Source organism: Podarcis tiliguerta, assembly GCF_965153285.1.
Source record: "Podarcis tiliguerta genome assembly, chromosome: 13".
Taxonomy (NCBI): Eukaryota; Metazoa; Chordata; class Lepidosauria; order Squamata; family Lacertidae; genus Podarcis; species Podarcis tiliguerta.
The window spans coordinates 28,263,351-28,281,948 of record NC_139546.1 but is presented as its reverse complement, the minus strand read 5'-3'; the positions used below and the strand labels follow the sequence as shown (position 1 = coordinate 28,281,948).

At 39.7% G+C, this 18,598-nt stretch overlaps 2 protein-coding genes across 2 annotated transcripts in view; both read right to left on the bottom strand.

Annotated features, from left to right (window-relative positions):
* LOC310662094 (vomeronasal type-2 receptor 26-like) overlaps positions 1 to 9,421 on the bottom strand; it is a gene marked incomplete at both ends in the record, with an annotated part of 371,804 nt that extends 362,383 nt beyond the window's left edge. The window contains 4 exons of the mRNA XM_083408863.1: positions 3,683 to 3,809; positions 4,788 to 4,801; positions 6,840 to 7,697; positions 9,134 to 9,421. Of these exons, the coding sequence (XP_083264989.1) occupies positions 3,683 to 3,809; positions 4,788 to 4,801; positions 6,840 to 7,697; positions 9,134 to 9,421 (1,287 nt within the window). The remainder of the gene's footprint in view (positions 1 to 3,682; positions 3,810 to 4,787; positions 4,802 to 6,839; positions 7,698 to 9,133) is intronic.
* Positions 9,422 to 12,306: 2,885 nt separating this feature from the next.
* Positions 12,307 to 18,108, bottom strand: LOC310663342 (vomeronasal type-2 receptor 26-like). Its single transcript, XM_083411141.1, has 3 exons — positions 16,640 to 18,108; positions 15,949 to 16,075; positions 12,307 to 14,483 (listed from the first exon to the last, which is right to left on the bottom strand). The coding sequence occupies exons 1-3, from the start codon at positions 16,796 to 16,798 to the stop codon at positions 13,573 to 13,575; spliced, it is 1,197 nt and encodes a 398-aa protein (XP_083267267.1). The 5' UTR covers positions 16,799 to 18,108; the 3' UTR covers positions 12,307 to 13,572.
* Between the last annotated feature and the right edge of the window lie 490 nt (positions 18,109 to 18,598).

Genomic DNA, 18,598 nt, shown 5'->3' with positions numbered 1-18,598 from the left:
CTTTAACAGAAGAATCAGTGCTGCAAACAGGGCATTTTATCAACTACTTTTCAACTCTTGAGGCCAAGTCCTTTGTGGATTTCATTAGTTGGCCTAGTTTTCCTGCTAATTATATTGCTGGCAAATCAGTGGTTTGTTTTATTTAGTTATTTAAAAGAGAGAGCTACAATTAATAGATTGTTCCAATTAAATCTGCTTTGAGGATTCTGTTTGGCCATTACTCGTTATCTAAGGGGACTCTGCTTGCTTTAGCTCACTTGCCAACACCCCCCACCAAAACATTCTACTTGCTGAAATCTCTGCCCAAGTAAAAATATTGCCCCAGCTTCTCTCTTCTATTCTGTAACTCAGTTTTGCACTTGTATTTTCAGCTTCACCTGGCCCCTCTCATTTTCTACAACCTGCCACGTGCAGCTCCATGGAAACCACCTTGCACTTTCCTCCTCCCACACATTGCAACTACTAAGCATACTTTTCCCCTTGCACCCCATTATGAAGCCGACATCCCCTCAAATTCTGCAGCCCTTTTTGTACCCCTGATTTCATCTACAACCCTGTTCCCATGTATCTTACTCCCTTCTTCTTCTTCTTCTTCTTCTTCTTCTTCTTCTTCTTCTTCTTCTTTTGGAACCCTCATTATCACCTTCAACCTCTTTTACTCCTTCCTCCTTTTTTTACTACAAAAATAATAAATGGGGTTAGGATTGCAGCCTCACCCTGCAATTCTGTATTGAAATGTTTGTTTATGTTGGTTATTAATCTGCTCTAATACTATAATATTGTTAGACACCTTTGATTTTCCTCAGAAAGGAAAAGAGTTCATAATAAATGAATTTATTAAATTAATGGTGGTGTACTCGGAGTAAACCCACAGAAATTAATGAACATGTTATTCTTGTCTATTAACTATAGGGATCCACTCTGAATACCACTCTATCTGCTTCAGTTTTCAGCAAAAGCAGTGCCTGTTCCTGGAATTAAAGGGGCCTGCCTTCACAGGTACATTTCTCATGAGGTATATGACCAAGGAAGATGCAGCTATTTAATTGTCACCTTCCGTATCTTCTCCATCTCTGCAGTGTAGTTTTAGGCTAATAAAAAATATCGTAGATGTGAGTGGAGATAGTATTTGAACATTGAATGTCTCCCTCCACAGTACCAAATATTCCCTATTGAATCCAGTCATAGATTCCATTTAATGAGATAAATATTTAGTTAATTTAGCCAATAAGCAGATAGTCAGGAAGTATGGCACTGAAAATGAAATGAAATACATGTTGGTGCTTTCACAGTTTATTATTCTCAGATAGGAACATAGGGTGTCCTGGACATTATGCAACTTAGCACATACAATATATAGTCCACTTCTGGGCTATGTCTTCCTGACTTGTTGCTCATTGCTGGTATCTCTTCAAAATAATCTTCTCTGTGGTTTAGTGAAATTCTTTTTTCTTAAAGAATTGGTCCCTAGTGTTCATTTCTGGCTTCAAAATAATGATGTACATTTTAGGGACAAATATGCATCCCAGCAACCCAGCACCTGAGGCCAGAATAGAAAAGATCTCCACAGCCACCATGTATTTGCCTTTGGTACTCAGATAGGCTGGAATGAAAGATATCCAGACACTGCAGAAGACCAACATGCTGAAGGTGATAAACTTGGCTTCATTGAAACTGTCAGGCAGTTTCCTGGCTAGGAAGGCCGCTGTGAAGCTGACACTGGCCTGAAAGCCTATGTAGCCCAGGACCGTGTAAAACATGGCGCCGGTGCCCTCATTACATTTTACAACAATCTCCTTAGGCTGTGTAGTCATATCAAGATCAGGGAAAGGTGGAGAGGTACCTAGCCAAATGGCACAGATACCAATTTGAATAAGAGAGCAAAGAAAGATAATGTAGTTTGAGAGCCTCTTGCCCACCCATTTCCTCATCTTGCTTCCAGGCCTTGTTGCCATGAATGCCACCACCACAATGATGGTCTTAGCCAGGACACAGGAAAGTGCAAGAGAAAAGATGTTTCCAAATGCTGCTTGTCGAAGAAGGCAGGTCACCTTGCTGGGTCGTCCAATGAACAGCAAGGAGCAAAGGAAGCAGAGCAAAAGGGAGATTAGCAGAAGGTAGGTAAGGTCCCGGTTGTTGGCTTTGACAATGGGGGTATTCTGGTGTCTAATAAATATTCCAAGTACCAGGGCTGCAATAAGAGCGAGAGAAAGTGCAGCAGAAGTCAAACTGATGCCTAAAAATTCGTTGTAGACCAGGAAGCTTGTGGCTTTCGGAATACATTTGTTCTTATTTTTGTTGGGATATTCATGTTCCGGACATTTTTCACACTTACGTGCATCTGTAGGAAGCAATTAGACTTTCAGTGTAACAGGTTTATATAACTTCCAGAGGCATCACATAGTTCCTATGGCTTAGTTCCTATTTTGTTTCTGGCTTCATCTACAAACTAGGCAAACTTTTTTTAAAAAAATGACTGGTGATAGTTGGATACTCTTTGTGGAACAAGGATTTTGTTCAACTTAACAAGTAAAAGCTCTGCAGAACCTGGTACCTTTGTTGAAGTTCCTTCTGCCATATCAATTGTCCCAAGCCCTGCAGACTTTGGGAGGAAATAAACTTCTGTTGCTACTGTAGTGGTTATTGTTTTTGCATTTGTTGATGATGGGCACTGGATTTGGAAACGCCCACATTCCAAAACAAATAGTGCGAATTCTGGCTTGGGCTGAGTTGGATTGATAGAACCCTGGTTTGCCCCAAGTGAGTTGTACTACCTGGAGCACTCTGTTGCTGTGAGGTGGCAGTGTGTTGAGCTGCAGGCATCTCCTTCCACAAGGAGTAGTTAAGCAAAGGCACATTTTGCAGGATTGACTCCCAACTCTCCATCCCCTAATACCGCCCTTCCAGTCTTCCTCACAGTCCATCCAAGGTTGCAATACCACAGCAACTGCTCAGTCCTTCCATCATCCAAAGCTGGGCTGCAAATGAAGTCAGTAATGCAGGTGGAGCTGAGTCCTGGCTGGGGAAAAGTAAGCAGGGAGCCACAACTAGCATAGCCCAAGCTCAGCCTAGGCTCAGCTGTGAAGGCTGCATTGCAGTATTTGATAGGCCAAGGCAGTTGCTGTGCCAACAACATCTTGGGAAAGGGAGATAAGGAAGCCTAGTGGCCAGGTATGTACATAGTGGAAGAGTCAGTATTCAATCTTGCAGGAAATTCCTTTGTAAAAACCTTGCAGGGAATACAGGTTCAAAGGATTCCCTGTACCTCACATGATTGAACCCTTGGGTTATAGAAATGCTTAACAAATATTGACCCCCCCCCATTTGATTCAGGGTCAGATTCAGGTAGGAGCACGTGCTCTCTGGATAGATTAAGTTCAGGTCAGCCCAATCTCAGCCCTGGGATCAGGATCCCACATTGGGGATTGTGGGGGAGCAGTGTGCACAGTTGCTGCTGTTGTTATAATACTTACTTTTACATCACCATAAGCTCCCAGGACAGACTACAGCAATTTTAAATATGAATTAAAAACACTTAAAAAAATTACAGTCAAAGGAATATGGCAGGTCTTGAAAATATATATCTAAAAGGCCATGATAATGAGATGTGCTCCCAGCATACATTTGAATTATATAAAGAAAGTCCCAAACAACAGATGACATATAATGGAAAATCCCATACCTGTCTGGTTTGAAATGGTCCCTTCTGGACACTGGAAACAGTCATGGCAACAAGGTGGTTCTCCATCACGGACTTTTTTGTGGTATCCAGGATGGCATTTTTCAGTGCACATAGAAGGAGGCAATGTCTAATCATAAATGCAAGGTAACACAGTTTAATTTAATTCATCTGAAGTTATTGATTTTGACTGGTTTTTGTTGTATTTTAATTTCAGTGATGCTTGTAAGTGTGAAAAAAAATCAGCGATATTATTAATAGTTTTTACAATGTTTTTACAAATCTCCTACTTGGAGATTTTGGATTTTAAAAACAAATAAAAATAGAAGAAGATATCTGCTTCTGGGCATTGGCATTGCTAACATGTTGTTTGGATTGGGGTAAATGTTTGAGGGTTTGGTGCCATTAAAACAGGGGTGAGCAAACTTTCAGCAGGGGGGTGGTCCACTGTCCCTCAGACCTTATGGTGGGCCAGACTATAGTTTGGAAAAAAATATGAACGAATTTCTATGCCCCACAAATAACCCAGAGTTGCATTTTAAATAAAAAATAAAAAAATAAAAAAAAAATTTACCACTATCACTTACATATCATCTTTAGAATATTTTATATAAGTCTATATTACATTTCTTTGAGAAGCATTTTTGAGAATTTCTAAGTTTGAGATCATTTTACATTATTACTGTAATTCTCCTCATTTTTTATCCTTGCCTGAGTTCAGTTTCAACCTTCAATGACCCATATTTTTACAATAACTTATTTCCAATATGTCACAATTGGAGAAACTCCAGCTATGCGGGCAATTTATTAGAATTCTCCAGAATTAAACAATTCCTTATTTCCCTTATTAGTACAATAGATTTTAAGAAAACAAAAATTAAAGACCCAGAAGCTACTGAATTATGCTCACAAAGGTCTCTTGGACAAAAAACATGTAAGCAACTTTTAACATACAGTCATAGCTACTTAGCATAGATTGGAAAAGAAGAAGCAAGACTGAAGGTAATTAAATGTGGAGTACCAACCTGGTTGAATTTGTTGGGCCATGTAATAGTATGTTCCTCAATGTTAACTGGCTGGTCTGAGGAAACCTGGGAATTTATCCTACCCACTTTCACTTTCCTGAAAGTGTTATTTGGGAAAGTAACCATGTTAACAATGTCATATCCCATTGACAATTCCATGTTTTCATTTAAAAATATCTCCTCCCCAGAACTGTTGTTGAAATGGACTTTCCTCAAATGCGAATGGAGCTAGATAGAGAGACAAAACCTCAGGATTTACAAAAGAGAGCAATGTTTTACAAGCATGTTTCTGGTGCAACAGTTTGATACAATGCTATCCTTATGTCAGTGGTTTTCAACCAGTGTGCCATGGCACCCTGGGCTGCCTTGAATGATGGTCAGGCATGTCATGGGCAACCATGGCTTCCATCCCTCTTTCCTCTCTCCTCTGATGCCGTCTCGTACCTCTGACTCTGAAAGGCTTTCACAACTGTTTGTTGCAGCAGCCCTGGCTACAAGCTCCCAAGGTGAATGGCGCCTCAGGGGCTGGCCAGGTGGTGCTTCCCAGGCCCTTGTGGGGCAGTGTGAGGAGGCACCTCTCTTTGGGGTGGGGGGAGGCAGCAGTGGCTGCCCAGATGACTCCTAAGGAGAGGGGAGAGAAGAGGAGGTTGAGGGAACACATTCCAAGGGAGGGTTTTTGAAAAGGGGTGAGGGGCTGCCTGCTCTGCAGGCAAGGGGTGACATAACTGGGATACTGAGCCCCACAGGCATGCCACAGAATGAATGTAGATACTCAAGGGAGCCATGGACCTAAATATGTTGAAAACCTCTGAGTTACGTTGGCATTTTTGTGTCCCTGGAAGAAATCCATGCTATGTGTATGTATTAGCATTGGAAGGCCCTAATTACTTAATTACTGGGGTGCCTTCCTATATTTCTAACATTACTCTCTTTTTCAATGCTACAGGTACTCACCACTTTGCAGTGAAAGAAAGAAAAATAATATGCTAGGGAGAAAGTCTTTTAAAAAGAGCAAAAAGTTCCAACATACAGCACAATAAAAACAAAGCTAATCTAAATAAAAACAATTAAAAGGGGAAACAAAAAAGAGAAAGAAGAGGGGGGGAAATACAAAGACCTGTTTTAAAGGTAGATCTTAACCCTTGTTTCTCACAAAAGGGGACAGATCCTCCTAGCTCTCACCTGGGAACTTTCTTTTCTTTTCCCAACCTCCCAGTCTATGAGTCTTATGTGTAAAATGGGTGACTAAAATTAGCTGCCACTAATCAGATACAAATCATTTGATAAAGGAGGACCACATCATATTAATCAAATGTCAGTTTGTTTGTTTGCTTGCTTGCTTCATTTCATTGATAACTGAATAAGTTGCAGCACATCTTCTTGAATTGATCACATGCACCAAGATTTCCATGGCACCAGTGATTTTCATATGACAAAGTACTCCAACAACATTTGAAGGGCAAATGTTTGGCAAAGGCTGATGTAAAGGGTCAGCATTCAGTCTTAGAGGACCATAGAACTGTGACAAAGCCTGATTATTATTCAATGGAATGTGAAGGTAGAAATATTCAGTAATAAATTATAACAAGATAAACACAAGCAGAGATTATTTTACATTGGCAGATCATGGATGATAGTGTTGAGTATAAATCCAATCAAATTCTTATAGGGAATCTCTGAACCACTTAATAATAATCTATGCTTCTATCAGTACTTTCTTTCAGGGTTCCATTCAACCTAAAGCAAATTATAGCCAACTGTCCATACTAGCTAATTGTAACCAATCTTAACTAATAATTTATGTTGAGTGTCCAATCTTCCTCACAATGTTGCAGGATAAAGTAAAACGATGTTTCCACAAAATTGTTTTTCACTTTTTAATATTTAGTTAGAGATCTGCAAATAATATATTTTCATGTAGAAACATATACTCTGCTTAAAATCATTTTTCACTGAAAGGAAGCTTCAATGAAATATATGCCAGGTTTCTTACAAAGCCACTTTGACAAGTAAAGGGTTTATCAGTGTTTCCATAATACTATTATTAAAATTCCACTGTTTTGACACAATCAGATTCTCAAATAGCTAAAAAATAACTCACAGTTAAAGTAGTGCCACTAAATATAAAACATTACCTCCCAAGGTTCTACTGTCTGAAGGTCCAATCTTGCTGTTCGTCTCACCAATGGCTTTCTGGAGGAGTAAATATCATGTAAAGCATGTGCCAAGGCATAGATTCCATTATAGATAGTGTAGCTCTCACCAGACATATCCAAATCAAACATTGTCTCTGGAAGACTTCCTAGCATTTCCTCCCCAGTACAGTTTTTGATATTTATTTCCCTCATAACAGAATTTGTGATGGAACACTGAAACATAGAATACCAGACTACCTGGATAAAAGCATCATTCTGGTGCTGGTAAGGATTAAAGGTCTGGAGAAAGTTCCGGAATCCTGGCACCTCATTTCCATGCATTACCATGGACAAAGAACCATGGAATAATTTGAAATTCCAGTTTGTATGAAGAAAAGGTGAGGTCAAATCGAAGTGGGCTGAAATGACCCAGACATACTCTAATGGCCTCTTCTTGAATGGCTCATGTATAGTCAATATGAACTGTAAAGGTTGCATAAGAGAAGTTTTCCCATATGCAATAATTACATTGGCTTTAGTCATACTAAGAGCTGTCAGGGTATCATTTTCATAAAACATCTGGTTTGTAGTTTTATTCACCCTCTCAATGAAAAGACCAGGCGCTATTTTTGTAAAAGCAACACAAATGCCATTCCTACTAAATAGTGATTTCAAACTTCCCAAGACCTCAGGTGTAAAATTGTCATAGGAAACAATGAGTCCAACCCACGTCCATCTGAAATATCTGATCAAATGCACTATTCCTTCATACTGAGAAGCTTCAGTGGGGACCATTTGGTAGAAAAAAGGGAACCGAGTTGTATCCCTTAGCGCTGAGTCAACTGAGCTATAACTGAGCTGTTGAGAAAGAACATAAGGTGCGAAAAAGACTTTAAAACCTGGTTGCAGTTTAATTTTGTCACATAAAAGTAGGCACAGGTGAACTGGACTCTACCTTCAAAGAATTCTGAAGTCTTCCCTGGGCCCAGTCAGAGGAAAATAGAAGAATCCTAATAAAATAAATAACTAAGAAGGCACTGCTAACCACTTTTCTGTTCAGTCTCTTCCCATCACTGCTTAGCTGGTAATTTCTTCCAGCAGTTGTGAGAGGGGGGCAAACAATGTTATCCAGTATGCAGAGAGATAAAATAAAATTGAGAAATGCAGGTCATGTACTCCATACGAGAGTTACTAACATTTATTAGGCCCAAGATCCACATTGACCATCAGCCATCTCTTTGCAGCAGGAATGCAAACTTGGCCCTGCAACCATTGGTGCCAAAAATGCATGCACCTGGCACCTAAATTTGTAAGTGCCCAGCCCCTTCATGGGGAATTTTGTGGATGCTTGGGCACCCAGGACCCCAAGGAGTCGGCACCTATAGTCTGCAAGGTGGGGGGGGGATGGAGGGTGGGAGGAAACCTGGTGGTTTGGAAAGGGGCCCAGGGCCTAACCCTGTTGCATTATTATTATCATTTTGTCTTTTGTGTTAGCACCATTATTTATTTGTTAATTTCCTAGTCCATATTCCATTTGTATACCAGACAGAACATGTTTGGGCTTTCCTGCACATCAATACAAATCCCATGTAAAGAATTTGCTGAAGAACTCATTTAGTGGTTTACTTTAATCATCTCATTATTATGTACTGTAAAGTACATTTAGTAATTTACCACCCTAATGACCATTTTGTTTGTTTGTCATGCCATGTTTTATGATTTATGTGTATATAATTTTGTAACAAGAAAATAAAAGCATTTTAAAATTAAAATAAATAAATTAGCAAACAATCAGTATTATATATTAATCAACAGTCATAATAGTCCTTCTAAACCTTCCAATTTCCAGTTTCTATGCATATGTACTCCATAGTTTCTACTAATATGCCCAGTGTCTTGATCACTTATGCACACAGAGTTATTTCCATCAAAATTATTATTATTATTATTTATTTATTTTGGGGTCCCCCTCTTTCATTTGGTATTCTTGTGCAAACATGTGTGAGAGGGAGGAAAGAGAGAGGAAGTGAAATCACACCTTTATGTCTCCTTCTGTGAAGCATCTGTTGATCTATTGCAAGAGATGTCTATCATATAAGAAGTCAAGTAGTCAGTCCTGTCCTAAAAACAGCAAGACTCTGAAAAAGTGTGCAAAGGTACTTCATCTGGAAGACACCATTTAGTGTGCTTATCTCCCTGATGTGAGCTCTTCCAATCAAATGTTTGACAGATTGAACAAGAGGTTGTTTCTTCCATAATGAAATGGTGAAGAACATGGTTCTGCATATCCTTACCTGTGGCAGCTTATAGAGGCCTAAAATAGCAGCTATCTGCATATGAACATCAGAGGATAGCCCACCAACAACTGCTGACATTTTATATTGCCTTCCACACCTGAAATTAGGAAATCTTTCTTTTTGAGATGATGGCCGGGTGAGGATGATATCATAGTTCATTTTTTCATCTAAGAAATTATCATAGATGTGGTACCCAATGGTAATATTTGGCAAGAGTTTTGGATTATTGTTGATCTCATTGACAGCAAAATTGATGGCGAAAGCATGCTGGAAGTTTTTCAACATCGGCCTAAAATGAGAGTCATTGACTTAGATTTTTTTGATACATCTTTTAGCTGCTTCATTTGCATTCTCAAGACTCTCATAGGAAACATGATTCAAACCCACAAGAAAACAGAAAGCAAAAGCATAAAAATAAAATTTTAGAGTTCATCAGAATAACTCACTATTGGCTGATTTCTGGGGAGCCAGAATAGAAAGATTTTTCTCTTATGTTGCCTGGTAGTCACACATACACGAAATGGCCAGTTAAAGGCTTTACATAACTTCCAGAGAAAGAGAATTGTTTGGTTAAGGGGCATCCATAGAAACATGGCTTTGCTGTTTAAATATGATGTTTGAAATACACACACACACACAGAGAGAGAGAGAGAGAGAGAGAGAGAGAGAGAGAGAGAGAGATGCATTGCATACACAGTGCACTGTGAACAGAATAATGGCGGAGTTGAACTGCAACAAGTAGATCTGAACCATTCTTTCAAATTGCATATTCAACAAGGCATTTGGTTTCCAGTTAACCTATTATACTATAGGAGATTTCCATGTTCATTCAATTTCCAGATTTCCAGGAAATTACAGCTTCTGGTGAACGTGTAAAGTAGTCTAATAGGCACCATTCACTTCATATGACTCCACACTGGCATATGCTACAGTTGCCATGAAAGTTATTGCTATGGTACTGAGTAGAGCTAATAAATTGTTCTCACCACCAAGTTACTTAGCCCTGATATTAAGGTATCAAACTTGGAATTTGCCCTACATTCAAATAAAATAACAGACTTACTGAAACACCCTGTTCTTGAAATTTATGGGTATACCTGTGAAGTTCTCATGTATATAAACAAGAGCATGCAATGATAAAAGTCCACCAATGACATGGTCACCAGGCTTATAATAATCAAACTGAGAACTATCTCTTTCTCCTCTGTGGCATCCTTTCGTGTTCTTGCTGATGGCTTGAGGCAGCATCAGAAGCAACAGAATAAAGAACAACATTATGGATCATTGTAAAAAGAGACAGTGGGAATTATACTGAACAGTATCTATGCGCTTATTCTAGCCTGAGCACCTAATCTGAGATTACATAACCTCACATTCAAAGGCTATGTAAGGACATGCATCTTTGACTTTCCCCCTTTATTTTATTCATAATGTCAATAATTTTGAAAGTTATATCTGTAAATCCTTTGGGGCTTCAGCACACTCTGAATTACAGTACTTCTGATAATTACAGAGAAGCTAGGCACCTTTCAAAAGCTGCAGAATTAAACTGCAACCCAAACATACACGCTTTACCTTAAAATAACGTTAGTTTATAGTATGTTGTAGTAGAAGATATCCTACTTGTCTGGTAAAAATACCAATTCAAGGTGGCTTACAATATCATAAAAATAAGATAACACACGGGATTTTTTAAAAAAATTAATTATTTGAAAAACAAACAAACGGAAATATCGGAGTAAAAAAATTAAAGGAACTGTTTTCTTTTCTTTCTTTCTTTTAAAAAAGCTCACAATTTATAAAACAGTTATAACTTTCCCTCACAAGATTCTTCATACTCAGAGGAATTTGCCTGACTGCATTACTAGCAAAGTCAATTTATCTTGACATAAGTTTTCCTCAGATGCATGAAGTCATATTCTCAGTCAGCAGGGTACAGTGTACAGTCAGAGCCTAGGGCTTGCTGATCAGAAGGTCAGCGGTTCGAATCCCCACGACAGGGTGAGCTCCTGTTGCTCTGTCCCAGCTCCGGCCAACCTAACAGTTCAAAAGCACGTCAAAGTGCAAGTAGATAAATAGGTACTGCTCTGGCAGGAAGGTAAACAGCATTTCCGTGCGCTGCTCTGGTTCGCCAGAAGCAGCTTAGTCATGTTGGCCACATGACCCAGAAGCTATACGGCGGCTCCCTCGGCCAATAAAGCAAGCTGAGCGCTGCAACCCCAGAGTTGTCTGTGACTGGACCTAAGGGATCCCTTTACCTTTACTTTACCTTTCTAGGATAGTATGATGTGTCACCATTTATTAAAGCCTGAACGGAATAAACATGTGCAGACATTCTTAATAGTAGTGTATTTTTTCATATCTGAGTCTATCTATACAACTTTTATCTGGGAGAGAAAAATAAAAGAAGAGAAGGTGGGACAAAAAAACACATAAGGGAAATCTGCTCAAGGGAAATAAAATAGTGTAGAAACAATTTTAGGCATGTCCCCAGTTTGACTAGGGAACATATTGCCTTGAGATGTGGTGTGCTCTCCTTCACTTAAGTTATTTAATTCCACTTTCCCCACATGCACTTTGCATAATCATCTACTCCCTTTTGTTAATTTGACTTTATGCTACTCCTTAAAGGTCCCAGTTGCCTTTCACGTTAAGGACAACCAAAAGTTGAGACATGTGGATTTCATGAAAGATATCTACTTTCTTCTTCAAGTCATGCTTACAAACTTTCCCAGAACCCTCTTCTACCGCTTCTTTAAACTACACTCTATACACCCCACAATCCAATTAAGAGTACATAATTTTTATTCATAGAGATTAATACATGTAACCAACTAGATATGAGCATATGGGCACACTCTAATGCTTATGCCTGAAACTGTTCAATATGGGGTTAGAAATGTCCACCATTCACCAATACACTGTTGTGGCAAAATTGTGTTCTCTAGGGACTGGAGTTACATTATGGTGTTTAATATTAAGTCAAACTATTGGACTGCCTAGTCCAACATATTCCATCCTGGATTGGACTTGTGATACAAGCAGATGTGTCCTATTATTGTTGCCATCACTCAATATCCTCTGAGGTTGGCCACCAGCAATAATACATACCAGATATTTCCTCTGTAGAACAGTAATCCTTTTTTAAAAAATTAGTTTTTATTGGGGGGTTTTGTGTTACAAAACAAACAGATAAACAGGCAATAATATTCTTAAGGTGATGACCCTGCATGGCACATGAGAGAAAAGTGATATGTCCTGATTTCTACCCCCACCCCTCCTAAACACCTTTCAGTTGGCCTAATTTTGTAGTCAATTTTAGTTTCTGGACTTTTAAAGGGCAGCATGCACAGTGGGAATTATCATAGTCCAGTCTGGATGAATTTTTTTTTATGTAAGGGTGTAAATTTGGGTGATAATTGTGAACACACTGTTGTTGTTGTTTAGTTGTTTAGTTGTTTAGTCATGACCCCATGGACCAGAGTATGCCAGGCACTCCTGTCTTCCACTGCCTCCCGCAGTTTGGTCAAACTCATGTTTGTAGCTTCGAGAACACTATCCAACCATCTCATCCTCTGTTGTTCCCTTCTCCTTGTGCCCTCAAAATTTCCCAACATCAGGGTCTTTTCCAGGGAGTCTTCTCATGAGGTGGCCAAAGTATTGGAGCCTCAACTTCAGGATCTGTCCTTCCAGTGAGCACTCAGGGCTGATTTCCTTAAGAATGGATAGGTTTGATCTTCTTGCAGACCATGGGACTCTCAAGAGTTTCCTCCAGCACCAGAATTCAAAAACATCAATTCTTCAGCGATCAACCTTCTTTATGGTCCAGCTCTCACTTCCATACATCACTACTGGGAAAACCAAGCTTTAACTATACAGACCTTTGTCGTCAAGGTGATGTCTCTGCTTTTTAAGATGCTGTCTAGGTTTGTCATTGCTTTTCTCCCAAGAAGCAGGCATCTTTTAATTTTGTGACTGCTGTCAGCAACTGCAGTTATCATGGAGCCCAGGAAAGTAAAATCTCTCACTGCCTCCATTTCTTCCCCTTCTATTTGCCAGGAGGTGATGGGACCAGTGGCCACGATCTTCATTTTTTTGATGTTGAGCTTCAGACCATCTTTTGCACTCTCCTCTTTAACCCTCATTAAGAGGTTCTTTAATTCCTCCTCACTTTTTCCTAGTGAACACACTAGAGAAAAAATATATTGGGTGTGTGCCAACTATGATCACATATACAATAAATCTTCAAGTGTAACATGCATTATGCATTTCTCTAATTATTTCAGTGCTATCACATGAACTGATTTTTTTAAATGCAATGCTTTTTCTCTTGTATGCAGAGGGGCACCCATTAAGGACTCTACAAATTCCTGTGTTTATACCAGTGCCTCTCATGCAGTCAGTTTCTAGGAATAGAATAGTGTGATTTCCCTAAGCTATTTTGTGAAATTGTTTTTTCTAAAGAAATTGTTCTTTGTGTTTACTTCTGGCCTTAGAAAAATAATAAACATTTTGGGGGCAAAAATGCAACCAAGTAACCCAGCACTGGACACCAAAATAGAGAAGATCTCCACAGCCACCATGTATTTCCCCTTGGTGCTCAGATAGGTTGGAATGAAGGATATCCAAACACTGCAAAACACCAGCATGCTAAAAGTAATAAACTTGGCTTCATTGAAACTATCAGGCAGCTTTCTGGCTAGGAAGGCCACTATGAAGCTGATACTGGCCTGAAGGCCCATGTAGCCCAGGACCATGTAAAACATAGCATCTGAGCCTTCATTACATTGCACTACAATCATCCCAGACTGTGAGACCATATCAAGATCTGGGAAAGGGGCAGATGTGAATAGCCAGATGGCACAGATGACAACTTGAATAAGAGAGCAAAAAAGGATAATGTAGTTGGATAGTCTCTTGCCCACCCATTTCCTCATCTTGCTTCCAGGACTTCTGGCCATAAATGCTACAACCACAGTGATTGTTTTGGCCAATACACAAGAAAGTGCAAGTGAAAAGATATTTCCAAAAGCAGCTTGTCGGAAAAGGCAGGTTGTTATTCTGGGTCGTCCAATGAACAGCAAGGAGCAAATGAAACAAAGCAAAATGGAGATTAGCAGAAGGTAGGTAAGGCTCCGGTTGTTGGCTTTGACAACTGGTGTCTTCTGGTGTTTAATGAAGGTTGCAAGCACCAGGACTGTGAGGAGAGCAAAAGTAAGTCCAGTGGAAGCCAACCCTTTCCCTAAAGGTTCATCATAGGCTAGAAAAGTTGTAACCTTAGGGATACATCTGTTTTGTTTCTTGTTTGGATGTTCAGCTTCTTGGCATGTTTCACACTGATATGCATCTGTAAAAAAACCACACATAAATTTCCTGTATGGCAGAGCTTTTCAGCATGCAGCCTACATCATGCAACACAGCACATCAGTCAATAATCTACAAAAGCTAGATAAACCCTATTCTGATGTCCGATATTGTTTTGGGAAGTGGGGAAAATTTGCAGCTGGCACTGAATCATAGAATCATAGAGTTGGAAGAGACCACAAGGGCCATCAAGTCCAACCCCGAAGCCCCCACTGTTATGTGGTTTGCTGATGTGAAAACAGACATAGTGTGTACAGCACACCAACACACTGAAAGGAGCATTATTTAAGCCCATCCAGCCTCCTTTTCCTTGTTTGGCACCCTCCCACCCTTTTCTGCATTGTAGTTGCTGTAGTCACTTTGGGGCTGAGTAGGAATTTTTGGCTGGCTTGTCTAGATTTGTGAGAAAGGCCCCCCCCCCTTTCCATACTGTAGGATTGGAATAGGAGATTGTTAGGTGAGCTGCCTTAATACTTGGCTAGTCATGCTGATTGGTTGATTTGACGATATTGTTCAATTGGCTGATATTTAATTTGGCATTTCAGTTTCATGTGTTTAAATAGGTGAATCTGGTCACTTTGGCAGAAACGTGGGAAAAGGAACTTCATAGGGCAGGTTGATGACACACTTAGACATAGGTGCAAAATCTTAGGGGCCAAGGGGGCTTCAGCCCTCTCCCCCATAAAATATTTGAGGGGCAAGTTGATGGGCATCATCATTCAAATTGTATGCGTGCACCGTGTCATATGATTGATTATGTGGGGCAGGGCTTACCTGCCCCCCCCCCAATATTTTATTCAAGTTGGCACCCCTTCACTTAGGCTACCTTGTGGATGGGTGGTCCCTCTCAAAGCTGTACCTGAAGGATGCACAGCCTGGGAGCAGCCTGGGACTGTCGTTGATGCTAAATTTCCTCATTCAGACAGTTGTAAGGCTTGAAGGGTGGTGATGATATAAGACTTCCTCTACTCACATTCAGTGTGTGGCTCAGGTAAGCGGTCAGTGGATAGGTTTGCATGGTTTTGTCACCTTTACAGCCACGGGATTTCTTAGTCTGAGCCAGTTTCCTCCCCTATAGTTTTTTCTGTAGGATTTGTATGTAACATTTAATAAATAGATCCTTTTTCATCCTAGCTGTATGTGCCTATTTATTTCAGCCTTAGGCCAAAAATATTTTATCATTGTGTTCTGACTGATCTGAAAATACCATGTAGAGGTTAAGCATCTAGTAATGTACAGCTCATGTCCGGTTGGTTTTGTGTGGTGGAATGCTAACTTTTTAACCCCACCACCACACACACACATTGTCAACATAACATTTTGCATTATCTTATCCAATGCGGCCAATTGATCTGAATGAAAAATCCAGGCATATAATATAGGCTGTCTATTAAAAACAATTAATATTTGAAATATATAGTTTGGATAGTGCCTCTGAAATTACCTACCTGTCTGGTGTGAAATGGTCCCCTCTGGGCACTGAGAACAATAATAGCAGCAAGATGGTTCACTCTCACGAACTTTTTTGTAGTATCCAGGGGGGCATCTTTCAGTGCACATAGAAGGAGGCAATGCCTAACCATAAAAAGAAGAAAATACAGTTCGGTGAATTTCAGGTTATAAATTCATTTCTCTGTATTTTAGCCTGAAGTTGTATATTTAACCTCTGTTTTAAAAAGACAAAAAGTGATCACACTCCAATGTTTAAAATAAAATAACTAGGTATAAAACTTGGGCAGAAAACCTTGTCCCATTCACATGCAATGTCAAAGTACTATGCATAATCTAACTGGTCCACCATTGAGATATTTATGTATCATTTTAAAGTGAAGTTATCAGGTTGATTCAGTTGATCCAAATAACAGAGGCAGTTTAGGTTTCTTTATTTTTTCTACATAGGTCAATTTGGTATGTGCCAAAATCAAGTTCTTCGTCACTAAAGCCTTTAGTTATTAGAGGTAAGGGAATAAGCTCTTTCATGGCAAATTGAGAGGATTTGAAAAAACAAAACAAAACAAACCCCAAAACCCTCATGTCTTGAGAAACAATGGAACTCATTCATTTCATTTTCTAGATTGAATCCCACAGATTTTGGGAAACTATGAAAAATGGCAAATTATTAAAATCTTAATTACCCACCTGGTTGAAGATGTTTGGCCATATAATGACATCTTTCTTAATGGTAATTTTTTCATTAGAAGACTGGAAATCTACCATTCCAACTCTTACTCGGATGAAAGATTTATTTGGAAAAGTAACCAAGTTAACAATATCATATGATCCAGTAGACAATTCCATGTTTTCATTAAAGAATACCTCCTCCCCAGCACTGTTGTTGAAATGAATTTTTCTCAAAAATGCCTGGAGCTAGATGGGAAAACCAAATCTCAGGATTTATAAATATCATCTCTCATTCTAAGAGTAGCTACTGAGCATCATTTGGGAACTTGCAGTCTTTCACAGAAAGTCTGTGAAACTTCACTATGGTTACTTATTTACTAAATGACTTCAGCGAAGGTGTTTGAAGTCCATCAAAGATTCAGTATTTCTGACCTTCACTAGCAACATGTGTAACACTAGTCCACCCATTGCAAAAGTACTGAGACTAAATATCTCATATTACCTCCCATGGCAGCAGTGTCCAATGATCCAATCCAGCAGGTTTCCCCCTCACTCTTTGCCCTTGTGCACGAAAAGCATGTAAAGCATGTGCCAAAGCATGGACTGCATTGTAGATACTATAGCTCTGATCAGACATGCTCATTTCAAGCACAGTCCCAGGAAGACTATTTAACTTTTCCTTGCCTGTACAGTGCTTTTTATTTAGAGTTCTGCACTGAAATGCAGCTTCCCAAAACATTTTCATAAATAAACTATTTTGGTGCTGGTGAGGGTCATACATCTGGAGAAAACTCTGAAATCCTGGTACATGGTTTTTGTGGATTGTCATGAACAAGGAGCCATGGAAGTATTTCAGGTTCCAGCTATTCCAAATAACACTTGAGGTGAAATCACACTGGACTGTGGTAATCCAAACCTTCTCTTTGGGTTTCCTTCCCAAGTAATACTCAGTATACAGCATCACCTGTAAACCTTGCATTGAGTAAGTGTCTCCATCTGCAACAATCACATTGGCTTTGGTCCTATGAAGTGTTGCCAGGATATTTCCCTTAGAAAATATATTCCATGCACTAGAGGATTGGAGAAAGACTAATGGTGCCTTCTCTGCAAAGGCAACACAGATGCCATTCTCATTGAGCATATATTTCATACTTTGCACAAACCGTTCACCACTGTCATCATCTGAAACAATAAGGCCAATCCATGTCCATCCCAAATATTTTATCAAGTGCACTATCCCTTCATTCTGGGTATTGTCATTTGGGACCATTTGGTAGGTAAAAGGGAAATAGGTTTTATCACTCAGTCCTGGGTGAAATGAGCCATAACTGAGCTGAAAAGAGAGGGAAATGCAGTATTTTAAGCTGGGAAAGTTGTTGTTGTTGTTTTACAAAGTTGAACCCATAAAACATTTACTGAGAATTTTTCTGATGTATCTATGATGACTGTTCTGCAGTATATCACAGATGTTCTATGAAAAACTGGACATAGTGGCACGTCGCACAGCCGTGATCGGAGGAGCGCTCAACTTCTTCTTGGGACAAATTGGATTATAAAGAACTTTCCGTGAGTAGGAGAATTACAAATTTTAAAAGGGAAAGAAACAAATTAAGGAACCTTTGGATTTGGCAAGTTAAAAAAGCAAGCTAAATTAGAACCTAAGCGGTAAGGTTTAACCAGGAAGTCAGCCTTCCGCTCTGTATATAGCTGGAAACAAAGACTTTTGCGTGCCAAACCTTTAAAAGTGCTTTTGAAGAAACGGAATCTGGCGTTTTGATAAGGATATTTTCCCCCCCTAAGTGGCAGGGAAAAGGGGGGAAGGACTGGAAACTATATCGCCTGCGTGAGAAAGAGCTGACTGTGGGGGAACCACTGCCCGGCGCGCCCGGCGCGCCCGGAACCATCGCCCGGCGCGCCCGGCTCTGATCCGTCAATCTGAAAACACAGGGTAAAGGAGGGACTGCGGAGAGAGACTCT

Excerpts from the sequence above, each read along its gene's own strand:
- LOC310663342 (XM_083411141.1), bottom strand. The coding sequence starts at position 16,798 with ATGGAATTGTCTACTGGATCATATGATATTGTTAACTTGGTTACTTTT. Across the intron at positions 16,076-16,639 it reads GGCCAAACATCTTCAACCAG|GCATTGCCTCCTTCTATGTG; the intron begins GTGGGTAATTAA and ends TTTTATGGTTAG. Across the intron at positions 14,484-15,948 it reads GACCATTTCACACCAGACAG|ATGCATATCAGTGTGAAACA; the intron begins GTAGGTAATTTC and ends GTTTTTTTACAG.